The 20,250-nt window shown below is 45.4% G+C and overlaps 1 protein-coding gene across 3 annotated transcripts in view; it reads right to left on the reverse strand.

Moving 5' to 3' along the window:
* PRKCZ (protein kinase C zeta) overlaps positions 1-20,250 on the reverse strand; it is a 572,887-nt gene that overhangs the window by 127,536 nt on the left and 425,101 nt on the right. For all 3 annotated transcript variants that reach the window (XM_082273173.1, XM_082273174.1, XM_082273175.1), the window contains 3 exons: positions 17,325-17,513; positions 13,810-13,907; positions 670-756 (listed from right to left, as the gene is read on the reverse strand). In XM_082273173.1, coding sequence (XP_082129299.1) covers positions 670-756; positions 13,810-13,907; positions 17,325-17,513 — 374 coding nt within the window. The remainder of the gene's footprint in view (positions 1-669; positions 757-13,809; positions 13,908-17,324; positions 17,514-20,250) is intronic.

The raw sequence follows: 20,250 nt of genomic DNA on the forward strand, positions 1-20,250 counted from the left end.
ACATCATCTTTCATAATACAAAAAATTGGACTAACTGTTTAGTTTTTCCCCGAAAAAATTGCGTTTGAAATACCACTGCGCAAATACAGTGTGACAAAAAAAATTTGCAAGGACCGCTATTTTATTCTCCGGAGTCTTTGCTAAATATATATATATATATATATATATATATATATATATATATATATATATATAATGTTTTGAGGTTCTAAGTAATTTTCTAGCAGAAAATACTGATTTTAATATGTAAACAACATGTTTTAGAAATAGGCTTGGTCCTTAAGTGGTTATAGAACAAGGGATGCATGAAGTGATTAAAAAGGCAGGGATGTCAGAAGTTGCTTTATTATTCTATTATAGGAGCAAATGACTATGCTTTCTGTGCTCTAACTCCTTTGTATTTTGTGTATTATATATATTTAAAGGTTGTTATGCAATCTGTTGTAACACAGTCTATAAATATTATATAAACATATGTTCAGTAGCCCTTTTATTACAGACAATACAAAAATATACAAGTCCCCCTCTCACCTCATGAACCAATCCTGTTTTGTTATCCAATAAATAGCTGGTGCTCATTCTAACCAAAATTACTATTGTGACGTGAATATACACACAACCTGAGCTGTCACTACACCATACTAACATGCCAACAGGAGTGAGCCTTACCTGGCGTGTTCTTCAGGAAGTTTTCTTTGTCGTTGCATATGAAACATGAGGTCACCTCCATTGACATACTCTATAACCAAAAATAACCTAAACACAAAAAAAGGGAAAAAACAGCATTTCAAACACCTGACAAAGAAAACAAAGACCAAAGAACTAGGGCCTAGTTAAGGAGGGTCATTAAAAAAATACACTGCCGAGGCCCGCTTGGCTGAGAACACTGATCTTAACTTTAGCTTAACCTCAGGTGTGCACTTGTATTTACAGATTTAATGAGGCGAGTGACTAGGAAGAAAATCACAAGTCGTACTTTCAAGTTTTTACTACTGTGCGGGGCTTTTTGGAGAGCTTTGTCTTCACCTACTGTCTTGGTGATAATGGTTTGACCAAACAGGAAGTAAGGCAAAATCTGCAACATGGTCACAGACCAAATAGAAAATAGAAAATCTGATAGGAGTTCCAGGATTCCTCTACAATAAGATGTTTATTTCTGTCTGTACTGCTGTCAAGTAAAATCTGATTAATTACCTCTTCTTTTCCTTCTCTCTAAAAAGATCTGGCTGGACCTATAGTTTGATACATGTCTTTGTGCCTTTTATTAATCTTTAAAGCCTAAATGCTATAAGGCATAAAAAAATCATTAGGCTTCTAAATTACAAATATTACAGTCAACAAGGAAAAGAAAAGTTTTGTTGCTGTAATGATAACCATTATGAGCATGGTTTGTAATTAGTACATATAAAGTAAAATCACATATAATGATTTATATCTTCTAAGATATTCTACAGCAGCTGCATTTTTTGGTAAAACATTAGCTAAAGCATATATTGTGTTTAGATAATACATAAAGCCAATACATAAACGCTTCATTTTTTTTTACAGGTATTTATATAGCATCAACAAATTACACAGCACTTTACATCTTGTACAGGCACATTTGTATCTGCCCTTAAGGAGATTACAATCGAAAGTCCCTACTGTACATTCATACAAACCTGATTTACAAATCCCATAAACCCATATTTTTAGGGATGCACCGAATAATCGGCGGCCGAACATTATTCGGCCGAAAATAGAAAAAATAGCACTTTCGGTGTTCGGCCGAATAAGTCAAAAGGCCGAATAATTTTGTGCCGAATAATAGGGCTGAACGATAGTCGATATGATATTGACTATCGTTCTGTGGCTGTAGGCGATATTTACAGGGGGAAGGGACTCGGAGGAGGACAGGAGGACTCACAGACTTCCGTGTTAGGCAGGGGAAGCCGGGACACTTCAGCGGTGAGCATTCAGTGAGTCTTACTCTCCTCCCTAGTTTTTTCAATGGCACATTCAGGAAGCCAATCACGCCGTGATTAGCTGCACAGCGAACCAATCACGCGTGCCTGCACACCTGATTGGTTCCGCTGTGCCGCTACTCACGGCGTGATTGGCTTCCTGAATGTGCCATTGAAAAAACTAGGGAGGAGAGTAAGACTCACTGAATGTGTGGGGCGGGCTGCAGTGCACGAGTGAGTAATGTATGTATGCGGCTGTGCTCCTTTCCAGGCTACTACTAGTCCACCTCCAGCCTCCTACTACCACCACTATGAGAGACTGTCTGTCACTGTATAATCTGATCGAGTCCACACTGACACTGACTGACTGTCACTGAGTAATTGATGTTACCACATTAACCCTGACCTGCCCAGTGCCCTGTATCTGCAATTAAAATTTACAAGGCTGCCTGCATGCTTCTTAATTTCCATTCCCAGCATCCTTCCCAATCCCTACAGTGTCACTAACATTAACCCTATGGTACAAGGCTGCAGTGTGCACTGAATCCCATTCCCTACAGTAACATTTAGGGAGAGAGAGAGACATGAGAGGACAAGAGAGAGAGAGAGAGACATGAGAGGACAAGAGAGAGAGAGAGAGACATGAGAGGACAAGAGAGAGAGAGTGAGAGGACAAGAGAGAGGACAAAAAATTGGCAAAATAAATGGAAAAAATGCAAAACACCGCGTTCGGTATTCGGCCTTCGGCCAAACATTTTATTATTATTCGGCTTCGGCTTCGGCCAAGAATTTCATTTCGGTGCATCCCTGGACAGGCTGGCATCCCTGGTGACCACTGTCCAATACAAGGGGAGGAAGGATTTTCCCAGCCAAAGTGGCTGAGAGCGAAGCCACATCAAGGACTCCTTTGTTCCCTGACTCAGCCAGATTGGATTGTCCAGAGACTGCGGAGTCTTGTCTCACTTGGTCAGAATCTCCCTTTGCAGGGACCTCGTATGGAACTGTGCAACCCGCTCTCTGCTTGCTAGACCAGGTTTGGATCTGCCAGAGGAGTCCCGTAAAAGCTTCGAGCCCTTGTCAGTCAACCCTGAAAACGAAAAAACTTCCTTTGAGCCAAGAAGGAAGATGGGGCAGGCTGAGGGACACGTGAAAAACAGAAGGGGTGCATACAGGAAGGAGGAGAACCCGGGGGTCTGACCGTCCCAAGGAGGGGCCCATGTCCACCCCAAAACTCTCCAGAAGCAAAGGGGGGACAGCTACTCACCATACCAGGAACCAGGTGGTCACCACTCCAGACAGATCCTCCTCTCCATCTAAATTGGGGGGGCTGTCTGCCAGGAGGAATGCTGCAACTCAGGCCGAGACCAGGTCGTATGTGACCGTGAGACGTTTAACTCACAGGGCCAGCCCCCGTCCAGTGGGGCTATGTCGCGGCCGACCTAGCGCGGAGCTTGGGCCTGCACGTGCTTGCTGGCCAGACTGGGGTGACCACTGGATCTAGATTATCAAGCCCGTCGCCCAGTCTGACAGTTGAAAGTAGATCTCATAGGAAAAATCCAGGAGGAAAAAATTTTCTATCTAAAAAATTTTGCCAGGACCAAAGATCTCAGCAAGGAACTAGGTCCTTACTTCTCACTAGGCAGAAAAAACTGAGTGACTATAGTAGGTAGAGGGAGTATACCCCCTGGGACTGCCCATGGGTATAGCCAGAAGTTTTTTCTGCTTAGACTTTTACTCCTGTAGGGGCAGTATAACCAAATGGTCAAGAATGACAGAAGCCGGGGAGAGGTCTGTGTGGACATGTGAGGGCTCGGCGGAAACTCGATCTCACCCCGCCCCTCCCAGCTGACACGCTGACCCGCTGACACGCTCTGCCTAGCACGCTACCACATTGGAACGCTCCGAGCGGGAGACTGCGCAGGGACGCCGACACAGGCTCACGGAGGACGGAGATCACACACGCCTCAGGGATCAGAAAGTGACCACGGCTCCGGGCGCTGTTGGCGCACAGCGATACCCCAGTTGGGGATTATACATTGAAATAGAAAGACCTTGAACATCTTGCTGCCCAGGAATAAGCCGACAGAGTATAGGAGTCTTGGAGGACACTCACATACATCGGCAACAGGAACAGGGGAGTGAGACGGAGCCGGCGCTGCCGATCACAGGCGTGAGAATAGGAGGGAGAGACTACGGGCTCTGCACGGCGCTATCCTGCCTGGAAGTTATATTTTTTAGCCTTTGAAGGCCCCGCTATTAAGCAGTCCTGAAGACTCGGAAGGGACTGAAAACGTGAGTCTATGATATTTGATACTAAACTCTGAAGGATAGTGAGAGACTGTAATAACAAGACATACACAGAGTTAACTTGACTGTGAGAATTTAAAGGAGAGGAGTCAAGAGAGGAGAGGGGAGAGGTACCCATAGGAGAAGTGGGGCATATACGCGAAATAGGGTGACCCTGGACCTGACCCCCATACAGAGGAGCTCCTAAGCGGAAGTGATAAGCAAGATAAAATTATACTTTCCCAACAGAGCTTAAAATAGGGCTATGTGAGCGGGATGCAAAATATAACCAAAAAACCCAACACGCTCAAACACAAAAGGATTGACTGACACTAAACAAGTGGGAGCAATACAATCCTATTTCCCCCCTACACAAGTGAGCGGCCCCGACAAAAATATAGACTACCCAATTGACATAGGAAAAGGCTGTACTCAAACTATCCCCCCAATGGCAGCGACGTCCAAAAATTTAATAAACCCACATCTAGAAGGAGAAGGAAAAGGAGAAGGGGGATTAGGGAGCAAAGGAGGTGAAAATAATACGGAGCCAGACAAGACCACCAATATGGATACTAAAGACCTTAGAGATCTGATAAGGGCACTCCCAACTAAAATGGAAATTGAATCTTTGATTCTAAGGCTGGAGGAGAAGTATCAAAAAGACATACGTGAGGTAAAGGAGGAAATTAAGGAGGCTTCCAGTAAAATACAAGATGGGGAAAAAAAGGTATTGGAGGTAACAAGTAGGGTAACAAAATTGGAGGATCGGAGTGAGTCAAATCTAGAGCGTATTAACCGTCTACAGTTACAAATAGAAGAAGCAGAAGATAGAAGCCGTAGAAATAACATAAGGATAAGAGGATTACCAGAGGGTAAAGAAGGAGAAGGGGAAAATTTAAGAGAAAAAGTGTCTGCAATAATAAAAAACCTTCTGCCAGACGTAGACGCCAGAGATATCGAGATTGAACGGGTACATAGGGTCAATGGGCCCAGACGATTAGATGGGAGTAGGTCTAGAGATGTCTTATGTCGGCTGTTAAGGTACCAACAAAAAGAGGCTATTTTGCGGAAAACATGGGAACTTGGTACAATTGATCACGCGAACGCTAAGATCAAGATACTGCCAGATGTCTCAAGACCAACTCTACAACGTAGAGCTTTACTAAGACCCCTACTGGATAAAGTGAAGATAGCAGGTTATACCTATAGATGGGGATACCCCTTTTCAGTAATAATACGGAAGGGACCCAGATCTTTTGTTTTGAGGACCCCAAAGGATCTTGAGGAACTTTTTAAATTTATGGAGATAAATCCAATACAAGTACCAAATTGGCTAATGGACTTATCCCAGGGTGCTTCCAACTCTAACTCAGCTAGTCATGGAAGGGGAGAAAAGTCAAGTAAAGGAGATTGAAGAAGGACAGAAGGGGAGAGGAAGGGGGAAGAAAAGGGGAAAAAAGAAGAAGAAAGAAGAGAGGAATCCTTTTTTTTTTTTAAGAAAAACAGCCCCAATTTAATAAAAACTCAGAATCCAGTAATGAGAGATTAGAGAAGAAGATCTAGAGGCGAAGTGGAAGATGTGGAGAGGAGTTCTTTTTTTTTTTGGAAGTTCGAGGAAAGCGTAACTACATATTAGAAATGCTGACGAAGAAACAAAAACCTTTTTCCTGTTTTCACCCAATTTTTTTTTTTTTTTTTTGGTTTTGTTCAGCAACATTTTTTCATTTTTTCACGTGGTTGGGGATGAGATAGGGTTTTGCTGTGTTTTTGTATAACTTGGTTGATGGGGGGACATATCACCCCCTTTTTTTTTCCTTTTTTTTTTTATTTTGGGGGTCTCGTTATTATGCCCTATGTAGAACGAAGAAAACATATGTGATTTTGTAACCCTTAAAGGGGCTTAATGAAATGTATTAATGTGTTATATGCTTATTAGGTAACAATATAATATGTAATCTACTGGGGTGATTTAAGAGGTAAAAAGTGGACCTCCCACACTCCCCCTTTATTTTTTTTTTTTTATTTTTTTGACACTTTTTTATTGTCACTTTATATACCACACGGATTTATCACTTCACATATTGGAGTTAGAGGGATACAAGATCAAACACATTGTTATTTGCAATAAGATAAAAACAGATATAACACTAATAACACACATATACACCAAAATAATTTTTTTTTTTCTCAACAACACTTTTCCATCTTTTCACGTGGTTGGGGATGAGATAGGGTTTTGCTGTGTTTTTGTACAACTTGGTTGATGGGGGGACATATCACCCCCTCCCCCCTTTTTTTTTTTTTTTTTTTTTGACACTTTGACACTTTTTCTATTGACACTTTATATACCACACAGATTTATCACCTCACATGTTGGAGCCAGAGGGATACAAGATCAAACACATGGTTATTTACAATAAGATAAAAACAGATATAACATTAACAATACACATATACACTAAAAATAATTTTTTTTTTTTTTTTTTTTGCCCTCGTTCTTCCAATTTTGTAAGCGACCACTTTTTGCCTCTTGTTACTATCATTAGTAACTCATTGGGACTGGATTTTCTTTTAATAGAGGATAAAGATAATAGGGGAAAAGTGGATAGAGATGAAATATATTGTTTGAGCAAGAAGAAAAGAAAAAAAAAAAAAAAGAAAGGGAGGAAGAAAATACGTATTGGTAAAGATGTACCAGGTGGGAGGGGGGAGGGCAGGGTGCCATGTGTGTACACAGCTTCAACCCTAAGTAGGAAATAAGCTCTAGGTAACGAAGGGATAATAGCGGGAGAGAGCTTTATAACTTTGGTTAAAACAAGAGGAACTATACCTCTTGATAGGAGGGATTAGAAGGGCTAGAACCCCTAGAGTAGGTGTCTGTCTGTAGTGGGGTGAGGGGGCTTCTTTTCCTGTTCTTTTTTTTTTTCTTCTCTCTTCTTTCGTCAGACGGGCTTGGGGGAGGAAAAATGGAAGTACTACGTATATTAACAATAAACGCAAAAGGGCTAAACACCCCGGAAAAAAGAAGGGTCTTATTAAATGAATTAATACATGCAGACAATGTAGTGAAAAAAACGGACTGGAGATTCTAAACATTTATTTGTGTACTGCCGAGAACACAGGCAGAGAGCTGCTTCTGCTAGAAAGTGCATGATTCAGGATTACATCCCCATTTTTGGTTTATGACTTAGTGATTTGCTGACCCAGAACTAGTATGCAGCATATAATGCTGGGACTATAGACCTGCAAGCATTTTCCAGGTCTTTGAGTCTCTAGGTAGTAAAACTGAATTTTTGTAAAATCTTACCTGTAAAATTCCTTTCTCTGAGTCCTCCGACAGTCGCCGCCCTCTTCATATTCGTCACAATGGGGTATTAGACTTTGCTCCGAAGGAGTAGCTAGGCAACAGAATATGTTAATATAAAAGTTTTAACACATCCCACCCCCAGGGGGTGGTCCCCTCAGTCAATACCCTCCTACTTCCTGTATCCATACTCCAGTTTCAGTGGAATATCAGTAGAGAGTACATTCAACCCCAAAAGAGGGGCGGGGGCGGCAACTGTCGGAGGACTCAGAGAAAGGAATTTTACAGGTAAGATTTTACAAAAATTCCGTTTTCTCTTACGTCCTCCGACAGTCGCCGCCCTCTTCATATTCGTCACAATGGGGACGTCCCAAAGCAGTGCAAACATGAGGGGTGGGAAACGCAGCCGCGCCCAAGGCAACGCCGTCTCCACAGCAGAGAAAGGAACCTTACCAAAGGAAGGAAACTTGCTCAACAGAAGCAAAAATCCCAGGAAAACAAATAACCCAGGGATAACAACATGTATCCCAAACAGCCAAGGAGCCCATACAAGAGGCTCTAAGGAACTGCCGCACTAAGAACCTTGCGGCCAAAGGAAGCATCTGCCGATGCCTGAACATCCACTCTGTAGAATTTTGTGAAGGTGTGAACGGACGACCAAGTCGCCGCCTTACACACCTGGGCCACAGAAGCCCCATGACAACAGGCCCAAGATGTACTCAGAGATCTTGTAGAGTGCGTCTTCACAGGCACAGGGGGAACTTTCCCCTTCAAAGCATAGGCCTGTTCCACAGTCTGTCTGATCCATTTGGCAATGGTAGAGGCCGATGCAGCCAAGCCCTTTCGAGGTCCCTCAGGAAGGACAAACAAGGAATCCGACTTGCGGAAAGATTCAGTCGATTTCAGGTAAACCCTGATCGCCCGAACAACATCCAAGGAATGCAGCTCCACCTCCTTCGGATGCTTGGGCTTCGCGCAGAGCGAAGGCAGGACAATATCCTCATTGAGGTGAAAATCCGAAACCCTCTTCGGAAGAAAAGAAGGGTTAGGTCGTAAGACCACCTTATCTAGATGAAGGACCAGATACGGAGACTTGCATGACAAAGCTGCCAGCTCCGAAACCCTGCGAGCCGAAGTGATCGCCACCAAAAAAGCGACTTTTTTGGACAACATGGACAACGAGATCTTCCTGATCTGTTCAAAGGGAGCATGTTGTAGCACGGACAGAACAAGATTCAAGTCCCAAGGAGGTAAAGGTTCCCTCCTAGGAGGGACCAGATGTCGCACCCCTTGAACAAAGGTACTAACCAAAGAGTTAGACGCCACAGGACGTTGAAAAAGAACTGCCAGCGCAGACACCTGACCCTTGACCGTAGCCAGCGCCAAACGCTGGTCGACACCCGTCTGAAGGAAGGACAACACCCTAGACACCAAGTAAGTGCGAGGTGAAAACCCCCTGGACTCACACCAGGCAAAATAGGCCTTCCAAGTACGGTGATAGACCTTCCCCGAGGAAGACTTCCTCGCGTTATTCAAAGTGTGAATGACCTCCGGAGAGAGACCCCTATCCTTCAGGACCTCGGTTTCAACAGCCAGGCCGTCAAAGCCAGCGACTGTAAAGCAGGATGGAATATCGGCCCTTGAGACAAGAGATCTTCTCGAAGAGGCAGAAGCCAAGGAGCGTCGACCGCCAGGTTCACGAGATCCGCGTACCAGGACCGGCGAGGCCAGTCCGGTGCCACAAGAATCACTGTGTGTGGTTCCGAGTTCAACCTGCGAAGGAACCTGGGCAGCAATTGGATCGGCGGAAACGCATACAGCAGCCGATACTGGTGCCACGGGGCCACCAACGCGTCGGACGTGTCTGCCCGAGGATCGCGCGTCCTTGCCACGAACCTTTTTACCTTGTTGTTCAGACGAGACGCGAACAGGTCCACTTCCGGAAGACCCCACTTCGCGCACAACATCTGGAAGACAGCCGGGTGGAGAGACCATTCCCCCTGATCCAGGGTCTGGCGACTCAGATAATCCGCCTGCCAGTTCTCCACCCCCGGAATGTGTACCGCCGATATCGGCGGGACATGAGTCTCGGCCCAAGAAAGAATGCCGGCCACTTCCCGAGCCGCTCGGGCACTCCTGGTGCCCCCTTGGTGATTGACGTAAGCCACCGCCGTGGCATTGTCCGTCTGCACCCGAACCGGACAGCCGCGCAGCCTGTCCGTCCAACGGTGAAGGCAGAGATTTATCGCACGCAACTCCAGAATGTTGATCGGAAGGGAGGATTCCTCCTCCGACCAAGTCCCCTGGGCGGACAGAACGCCCAGAACACCACCCCAGCCCGACAGGCTGGCGTCCGTGGTGATCACCGTCCATGAAAGAGGACGAAAAAACTTTCCCCCCGACACCGCAGGGGACTGGAGCCACCACAGAAGATCCCTTCTGGTGCAACGGCTCAACGAAACCTCGACATCCAGAGACTGCGGACGCCCGTCCCACTTGGACAGAATCTCCGCTTGGAGACCCCTCGTGTGAAACTGGGCAAAGGGAATTGCCTCGAAAGCTGAGACCATCAGACCCAGACACCGCCTGCACTTCCGCAGGGATGAGCACGGAACGTCTCTGAGGGACTGGACTTCTCCCTGAAGAACCTTGATTTTGTCGTCCGGTAGGAAGACCTTCGCTTGGACCGAGTCCAGGATCATTCCCAAATAGGGAAGACGAACCGCCGGGCACAGTGTCGATTTTGGATAATTTATCGTCCAACCAAACTCCTGCAGAGTCTGCACCGTGACGGACAGATCCTTCTCCAGACCCTGGCTGGTCGCAGACCGAACCAGAATGTCGTCCAGATACCCCAGGACAGAGATGCCCTGGGCCCTCAACAAGGCCAGCAGTGGCGCAAGCACCTTGGTGAAAACCCGCGGAGCCGAAGCGAGGCCAAAAGGCAACGCCACAAATTGGTAGTGATCCTCCGCAGTGGCGAATCGAAGGTACCTCTGGTGACCCTCGAAAATGGGAATGTGTAGGTACGCATCCTTCAGATCGATGGAGGCCATGAATTCCCCCGGAACCAGGGCAGCCACCACCGACCGCAGAGATTCCATGCGGAACTTGCGAACCCGCACAAAGCGGTTTAGAGCCTTCAGGTCCAGAATTGGACGAACCTTGCCCTCCTTCCTGGGTACAGTGAACAGATTTGAATAGAACCCCCGAAATCTGTCCCGATGAGGCACCGGGACCACCACTCCCTGAGCTCTCAGGTCCCGCACCGCCAGGTGCAGATCCCGCAAACGCTCCGGAGACAGTTGAAGATTTGAGGGAAAAAATCTGCTCTCCGGCCGAGAAAGAAACTCGATCTTGTAACCAGATCAAATGATTTCCTGAACCCACCTGTCCCGAACACGGGCCAGCCAAGGTTGTAGAAAACCGAGCAAGCGTCCCCCCACCCCAGAACCGGGTGAGGGCGCCCCTTTAGGCCGCACTGTTGTGGGCAGCGGATCTGGATTGGCCGGACTTCTGCTTACCTGTCCACGGCTTCTTTTGAGAGCCCTGACCTTTGAACGGTTTGCCCTTAAAGTGCGGCCAAAAGGCACGAAAGGACCCCTGAGAGGGCCGAAAGGAAGCATGCTTCTTACCAGGAGCCGACTTAGCCTTCTGGGATTGGGGCAAGAGCGTGCTCTTACCACCCGTGATCCCCTTTATCAGTGTATCCAAGGATTCGCCAAAAAGGCGAGAACCGTCATAAGGAAGATTGGCTAAAGTCTTGCGAGAAGATTGGTCCACCGACCAACACTTCAACCAAACCAAACGGCGAGACAACACCGCCACACCGTGTACACGTGCGGCCAACGGGACCATATCCAAGTCCGCATCGCACAAATACATGACACCCTGATGGATTTGATCCACCATGTCCAATGTCGCCTGCGGGGCTGAGTCAGCCACCAAAACGCGTCTAAGCACCTGCGTCCAACTCGCGACCGCCTGGGCCGCCATAAGGGAAGCAAACAGAGCTTTTAGCATAGAACCCATAATAGAATAGGTATGACGGGCAAGAGACTCCAGCCTCTTGTCCGTGGCATCCCGGAATACCGGGGTATCCTCAGCAGGAATCGCAGTGGACTTATTCAGAACCGCGATCGCGTGATCCACAGGAGGTGGTACACACCAACGCTCGTCAGTAGCAGGCATGAAAGGATAACGCAGTTTAAACCTACTGGGTACCGCAAAAGGTTTGCGAATATTACGCCATTGTTCCTTAACGGCGCTCTGAAAATCATCAGTGCAGGGAAAAACCTGCGATGTTTTGCGCCTTCTCTTTGTCCCATAAGCTGCCAAAGCAGCCGGCGGACACGGTTCATCTTGCAAGCGCAGCGTTTGTTTGATGGAAGCAACCAAGTCATCCATGAGCGCAAGCTCTTCAGACGAGCCAGGGGGAGAATTATCCACCCCTTCAACCTCAGCCTCCACCTCGGACCCCACAAGATCCAGGGAGGAACGGGACCCCGATAAGGAGACCCCGGCCATATCAGCCCCCGCACCATCACCCTCTGAACCAGAGGAAATTGAAACTCTGGACCTTTTTGTGGATTGAGCAGCCACCAACATTTGCACCTGGGCAGCAAGATTAGCCACAATCACAGCCAAATCCCCCCCTGGGGAAGAAACAGCAGTCCCCTGGCTACCCACCAATGTGGCAGGAAATTTGCCCTCCTGAGAATCCATTGCCCCACAAAACTTATGCTGACAAGAAAGGGTCACTGCCCCCTTAACAAGCGCGGCGAGCGCAGCCCACCGCCACACACACAAGCCTAATGAGACCCCCACAGGGAGAGCACAGAAAACAGGCAATGGATACAGGCAGATAGGAAGTTAAAAAACCTGAGGGGACCCCTGTAGTAGCTACTGCTGCGATCGGTGCACATCAGGAAAGAGGAAGTGATGCAATCAGGGCGCTCTTGTAAAGCCTATGAGAGGCTACAAGAAAATGGCCGCCCGCATTGAAAACATGCGGCCGGGGCGATGCAGGCAAAATGGCGGCGCTTGGCGCCGAAAACGCCGCTCCCCCGCTCTGCGATGTAACACATCGCCCATGTAAAAATTAACATGGCAGGTCGCCGCAGCGACCGCTGTACAGTGTCCCCAACATGACCACAGGCATGCCCCACAGCACACAGCGCTTCACACAGTTACAGGCAGACACACAGTGCCACACAGCCCCCCCTCCTGCAGCCCACAGCGTGCAGGCAGAATGACAGGGAGCCCAATAGTGTGAATAGAGGCAGGTTACACAGTCCCAGACTGACACCCCCCCCGACAGACAGGTCCCCACATAAGTTCACTTACCTGCTAATGGCGTGGGGGACCCGCACTGGCGAACAAACCGCAGCACATGAGGCAGGGAGAGTGGCAACCAGGACGCACGAAACCGGGGTTAAGAAACCACACAGCGTCCAGTGAGGTAGCCACCTCACCAAGCATCCCTGCACTGAACAGGGATGGGTCGTTCACTGTGCCAGGAGCAATACCTGGCTGAACGCTCGATGGCAGGCCGGGAAAACCACTGACCCACAACCTGCGACCAGGGGGATCCGCCCGAGTCCCGGCCCGCACGAATCCTCTTCATCAGAAGAACTAACGCTGACAAAATGAACAGCTAAGCAAACAGAGAGAAAAAACTCAAACAAAATCAAAAAAGAATAGAGAAAAGGCTGAGACAAATGCCCCAGCATAGAGACATCCAGCTACTCCTGACAAGCTAGACATTGAAACTGGAGTATGGATACAGGAAGTAGGAGGGTATTGACTGAGGGGACCACCCCCTGGGGGTGGGATGTGTTAAAACTTTTATATTAACATATTCTGTTGCCTAGCTACTCCTTCGGAGCAAAGTCTAATACCCCATTGTGACGAATATGAAGAGGGCGGCGACTGTCGGAGGACGTAAGAGAAAGTATGTTAAGCAAGGATAAGGCTGACAGCATTGCAGCCTGCATCTGCAAAAAAGCAGTTTCTACAGTATATTTTCTTGTCAGGTTCCCTTTAGCTTTCCAACAGTCAAACAAAACTAAAATATCAGTTTTAGCTGGGCTCGGTATTACAATACTAAAAGAAAAGTGTAAGCTTTCAAACTGCGTTACTACTGTTACTTTTTTTTTTTTAGGGGGGTGGTTTCAATGACACAAAATGGCTTCTGGAGTGTTAAGAAGGAGACGTTTCATGCGAAGAGCAGATAATACGGCACTTTGCCAGTGGATGAATAATAGATGCTCTTACCGGCTTGGCGTCTGGAAGCAGGAGTGTAAACCGACTAGAAATGGATTATTAGAAGCCTGCTCAAACACGTGCTTCTCTGTCTGTACCCAGTCAATATCCTAAAAAGAGGGAGGTAATTAGAATAGCGTGACCAGCTAGCCATATAGTGGGCAGCAATTAATAATTCACAGAGCACAGCAAATCCATTTTCACACACCAGCAATATTTAGATGTATTCTTCCCATCAGCTCAAAGATAGGAGATGTGCACACAGAGACTGACAGCCAGACCTTTGTCTTCCTTGATGTCTGGATGTCTCTATGTTTCTATGGATCTTTTATATCAGTTTTTTTACATGAGTGGATATACACAAACCACTGTGTATACAGACCCCCTTCTGATATTAAAGTAAATATTTCTTCAGAGAAATGGGCCATCTGAAAATGCAAGTTGCATGGCTGTTATGCAGACGATCTAGCTTCAGCGCTTTTAAGAGTCATTGACCAGAATTAGAATTCAGCTTAGGGAAAGAAGGTGTCCTTATCTGCACACAATGTCTAGTGACTAGACAAGGTTTTAATGCCAGCAGGTTAGCATGACAGCCAGGTACCTAGACTTTTCAGAACACAAAGTCAGCTGTGGCAGCCTCCATTTTTCCCTACAGTCTACACATAGAAACTGCCACATACTGGTTAGAATGCAAGTCTGCTCACAGCAGTTCACCTATTTGCTTTCCCAGTTCTGCATTCGGGCTGCAGCAATTACAACAGTGCCTCTCTCCTCCTAGACTGTGCACTATGATCTCAGGGTCTGAAGATATTTACCAGATTCAACCTCTAATAGTATATACAGTATATCTCTTCTCTCCGGTATTCTCAAAGTGGATTAGAGATTTTTCTCCCTAACCATATAGTTGGTTATTTAATTTTATCACTGCATATAGATATTTAACCACTTTACCACCGGAAGATTTTGCGGTCTTACGTCCAGGCCACTTTTTGCGATTCGGCGCTGTGCGACTTTAACTGACAATTGCACGGTCGTGCGACGCCGTACCCAAACGAAATTTACGTCCTTTTTTTCCCACAAACAGAGCTTTCTTTTGGTGGTATTTGATCACCTGTGCGATTTTTACTTTTTGCGCTATAAACAAAAAAAGAGCGTTTATTTTGAAAAAATAACAATATTTTTAACATTTTTTTTATATGAAATTCCCCCCCAAAAAAATGTAAAAATCGAATTTTTTTAAAATTTTTGGCCAATTTGTTTTCTGTTACATATGTTTGGTAAAAAAAATCACGATAAGTGTATTTTGATTGGTTTGCGCAAACGTTATTGCGTTTACTAAGGGAAAGATTTCTGTCATTTTTGGTGTTTTTTTAACGCGTAATGGCGGCGATCTACGTTTTTTTTTGCGGGACTGCGACATTGCGGCGGACAGATCGGACCCTTGACTGACATTTTTGACACTTTTGGGGGGTACCAGTGACATTACTGCAGTAATCAGTGCTATATATATGCACTGTTACTGTAAAAATGACACTGGCAGTGAAAGGGTTAATTTTATTGGAGAGGGAGGGGTTAATGTATGCCTGGTGCTTACTGACGTGTGGGGGAGGTGACTGAGTGACAGAAGGACCAATCGGATGTTCAGCTATGCTGAACACTCCGATCTGTCAGTCCCTGTCACTTAGGAGATCCGCCCGCTCTGTTTACACAGGTGGGCGGATCTCCTCACTCGATTACCCGACGATCGGGGCAGAGCAGCGGCGATCGCCACCGCTCCTCCCCTGGCCCGACTCCCGCTGTGAATGAAAACAGCGGGAGCGCGCCTCCGGCGGCGCGCGAGCGCCGCCTACAGGGGGAGGAGTCCAGCGACGTAGGTCTACGTCGCTGGACAGGAACGAGCCACTGTGCCGCAGTAGCAGCACAGTGGCTGGGGGTAAAGTGGTTAAGTATACTTTTTTTTTTTTTTTAAACTTTACAGATTAACTAATTTATATACCACACTTTGTTCAAGGTTAATATCCGATTAATTTATTAATCAAAACAATAATAGGCCAACTAATCAATTATGAAAATATTAGTTAGTTGCAGCCCTACATTTGTGCGTCAACTAATTTGAGTAAAACTGAAGATTTTGTGATGTAAGTTATACTATTAACCTTACTTTCTTTAAATGAGCTTAACAAATGTTCTATAAAACTCAGTTTTTGCCAAAATTCTGGAAGCTGTTCTTGTGAGGTGAGCCATGAGCTAGATAGGGGGAGACTTGGGAATGTGGTGTACCTGGATTTTGCTAAGGCGTTTGATACAGTTCCCCACAAACGCTTAATTTATAAAATAAGGTCTGCAGACACTGACCGCAAGAACTGTGGATTTGAACACCTTTTATTTTCAAAAAAAGGCAACGTTGACAGCCAGGTAAACCGTAAGTGATGTCTTGTCATCGCTTCCCAGGAACCATAGAGGAGACCTGATCAAAGCGGATTCCGGCTTTATATAGGTCTCCAGCCAGCAGACGTGCGGGCTGGTAGCTCCGGTCGGCCGATGGGATGGGAAAGCCCAAGAGAGCCATGGAAGGCAGGGGGATGTCCCCTCCTGCTGCTTGTAATAGCAAAAGAGCCAACTGTCGGTTCTAAAAAAGACGGTACCGGGGTGATGCCTGCAGGCATCATTCCGGTACAAGCACTTGAAGTCAAATGACATACCAGGTACATCATTTGGCAGCACGTGGTTAAGTATGTTCAGAAAAGAAAACACTGGAATAAAGTAATGAAAAATAAATAGGAAGTTTGGGCTGTCTTTAAATGCTGGCAGATGCATGGAAGAGACAGCTACAAAAAGCAGCAATAGTATGTGTATATATTCATTATATGTTTGAGGTTACTGACCTCCACCTGATCTGCTATTTGAGAATAGTTGACCTACACTACAGTATATGCAGTTCGGTCAAATTTGGCAAAAACCATGAATAGCCAAATTTGTACAGACTGAATGGCTCAGTCTTCTTATTTTTACCATACACATGGCCATGACCAGTCTGGACAAAGAAATATAATCTAGAACTGCAGTATGTTTGAACAAACATCACAATTATGCATAGAATTGGCCTGTAAAGGACAAGAAGATAAATGATCGACAAGAGTATAAAAGCACTGGCTACTGGAAGTGAGGCAATACCATAAAGGGAAAAGATTTACTGCTCTAATAACAGCACTTTAAAGGCACTGCATTATCTGCCCAGAAGAGGCCATAACAGGATTTCTAGTCCAGTGCCGTTCAGCATGATGTATACACTACAGATAAGTAACCAATTATTACATCAACTAATTTAATCCATTAGCTCTACTTCCAGTCTAGCAGAGTAAACAACTTGTAGTAGGATAGACATGTCAAAATCCTAACCGGACTATTCAGAGATTCAGTATCCTGCTGACCACACAGAAAAGGCAGTCAAGGATAGTATCAGAGATTATGATATTTTTACTTTTGTGGAGGAGGGAGTGAATAATAAGCCATCAGCCTCTACAAACCTCTTCATCATGCACCAATTCCTTCTTCACCACCTTCATGGCAAACACCTGGTCGTTCTTTTTTAACCTCACTAAAAGGACTTTAGCGTAACTGCCTCTTCCAATCACTCGGATAAGATCAAAGTCCTGCAGGCCCAGACCCTGGGAGATTTTAATACCATCCATTCCATCAATGACAGGTTTGATGTCCTGTAAATTGAAATTATAATAGTTATTAGTGAGTGCACAAGTAGTAGAAGACATCTGCAACTATTCAAAGATGATGAATGTCATTCTTTATACACAAGTACATTTTGGTATATTTGGCTCTGTGCTTTGCTCAAGGCTTCGGAAATGCAGCTAATCTCAGTATGCATTAAGAAATATAACTGCTAGTACCCACAGTGACACAGCAAAAGAAATTTGTAATACGTTTTTTCAGTATGTTCTTGCAGAGAGTTCATTAGAATTTTGTACACTGTGATTAGATATAGCCTCTTTGTACAGTACAGTGTACACATACCATGGACCCATTCACAACATCTGCAAACAAGGCCTTGATATAGTAGATGTGTGATAAAGTGAAACCCAATGCAGCAAAGGCACAGTAGCAGTGGTAATTATTATGAAGGTCAAAGCTACAAATGTACATACAAATAAACATGTAAAAGATGACAAAAGATTCCTAGAGCATATGGGTTAGCTAAAGAGACAGTGCTGCAAACACTGCCTACTTTACAGCTCCATTAAGTATTGTGTTGAAAGGCTTCAATGGACAATGCAGCATGCTTTTGGTATCAGTTGGAGGTAATTTAGAATGCACTGCAGTTGCAGCGGACCTGCATTTGACCTGCTTTAGCTGCAATTATATTTTCATCAAGCTATAGAGAAAGAAGCAGCTCTGTGTGTACAAAAGCTGCAGATACAGGTCCTTAGTTTGACTAAAACTGTTGGACAAAAGGGGTCTCATCAAGTGTTACTAAACCCACAACAGTAAAATCAGTGGGTATATGCAGTAAAGTATGCTTGTTATACTCACTGGTGAATCTAAGGGGTAAATCCTCTGTATTGTGTATAAAGGGTGTGTGATCCTATCTGCACTTTAACCACTTGCCGACCGCCGCCCGACTATATACGGCGGCGGTCAGCCCCTCACAGGCAAAGTGACGTAAGGGTACGTCACTAGCCTGTGAGCCAATAGGGGGCGAGTGCGCGCCGCCGGAGGCGCGCTCCCGCCCCCGCTCATTCCCTAAACAGCCCGCGCTTGTGACCGGCGGACCCGATGTCCGCCGGTCACTCGCGATCGTCGGGTGGAGAGGGAGAAAGGCAGGCGGCTAATGTAAACACAGCCGCCTGTCATTCTCACCTGTGTAAAAGCACAGATCATACGGTCCTGCTATGTAGGACCGATGATCTCTGCTGTTACACACACAGCCAAGTTAACCCCTTCCCTCCCAGTGTCATTTTTACAGTAACAGTGCATATGTATAGCACTGATTACTGTAGTAATGTCACTGGTACCCCCAAAAGTGTCAAAAATGTCAGTCAAGGGTCCGATCTGTCCGCCGCAATGTCGAAGTCCCTAAAAAAAAAAAAATCGCAGATCGCCGCCGTTACTCGTTAAAAAAAAAAAACAATAAAAATGACAAAAATCTTTTCCTTAGTTAATAAACGCAATAACTTTTGCGCAAAACAATCAAAATACGCTTTTTGCGATTTTTTTTTACCAAACATATGTAGCAGAAAACAAATTGGCCTAAAATGTTAAAAAATTTTGATTTTTACTTTTTTTTTTGGGGGGGGGGGGGAATTTCATATAAAAAAATGTGAAAAATATTGTTATTTTTGCAAAATTGTCGCTCTTTTTTTGTTTATAGTGCATGATCAAAAAATCGCACAGGTGATCAAATACCACCAAAAGAAAGCCCTGTTTGTGGGAAAAAAAGGACGTCAATTTCCTTTGGTCGCACGACCGCGCAATTGTCCGTTAAAGTCACGCAGTGCTGAATCGCAAAATAGGCCCTGGTCAGGAAGGGGGTAAAATCTTCCGGGGCTTAAGTGGTTAACCTATCTTGTGATCGAGCAGAGCATTAGGATTCACTCTGCACATGCTCAGTTTGGTGTGTATTGCTAGAGAGTTTGTCTTTTTTCTTGGGAGGCTGCATGTGATCAGCACAGGGTCAATCAGCACTGTCCAGACAGAGGAGAGAATGAAAACTCATCCTACAAGCTTTACTAGGAAGTGACAGAAGTCACAAGACTGCTGTATATTGCTGATAAGACAAGGCATTTAACAGTTTATGTTTACTAAAATAATTGCATTTCCATGTTCGGTGTACTTTGGGAGACCAGACATAGTGAATACAGGTTCTGGTATTAGTAACACTTTAAGCATCTAGTAAAGCGATTTGGGTTGAGCTCAAGAAAACCCGAGTTTAGAGTAGGATTGTATAGTGTATAGGTGCCAACATCCCTTAATTAGAACAAATAGTGGTATTTGGTTCCTCGGACCAGTGGGTGGGACTTTGAGGCAATAGGTTGAAAGACAAAAGTAGTATGCGTTTTCGTTTATTATAAAACAATGTTTATCATAAAACAATATTTAACATGTACGAGACATGAAATATTAAGTGCTTGGATGGGTAAGAGGCCCATCCGTGGTGGTGTACGAAAGAAAAGAAATGTGACACTTGTGAAAGATGGTGACTTTTTAGAGACGCAGATTCCTGCCATCCATGGATGTTTGGATGTTGCAGGATGCGTTTCCATCCGACGCGTTTCGGCTGTGCCTTTTTCAAGGATTTTCACCGTATCTATATGACGATATTTTAGTCTTTATTAGTGTCAAAAAGCGATTTTTAGGCAATTTCATTAGTATAGTCTGAAGTCTTAGCTTACATTGATTTTTTGTGTGCAGTTACTGGATCGGTTATGGAGGTGCCCCCTC

The sequence above is a fragment of the Pelophylax lessonae genome, assembly GCF_965119305.1.
Source record: "Pelophylax lessonae genome assembly, chromosome: 12".
NCBI lineage: Eukaryota > Metazoa > Chordata > Amphibia > Anura > Ranidae > Pelophylax > Pelophylax lessonae.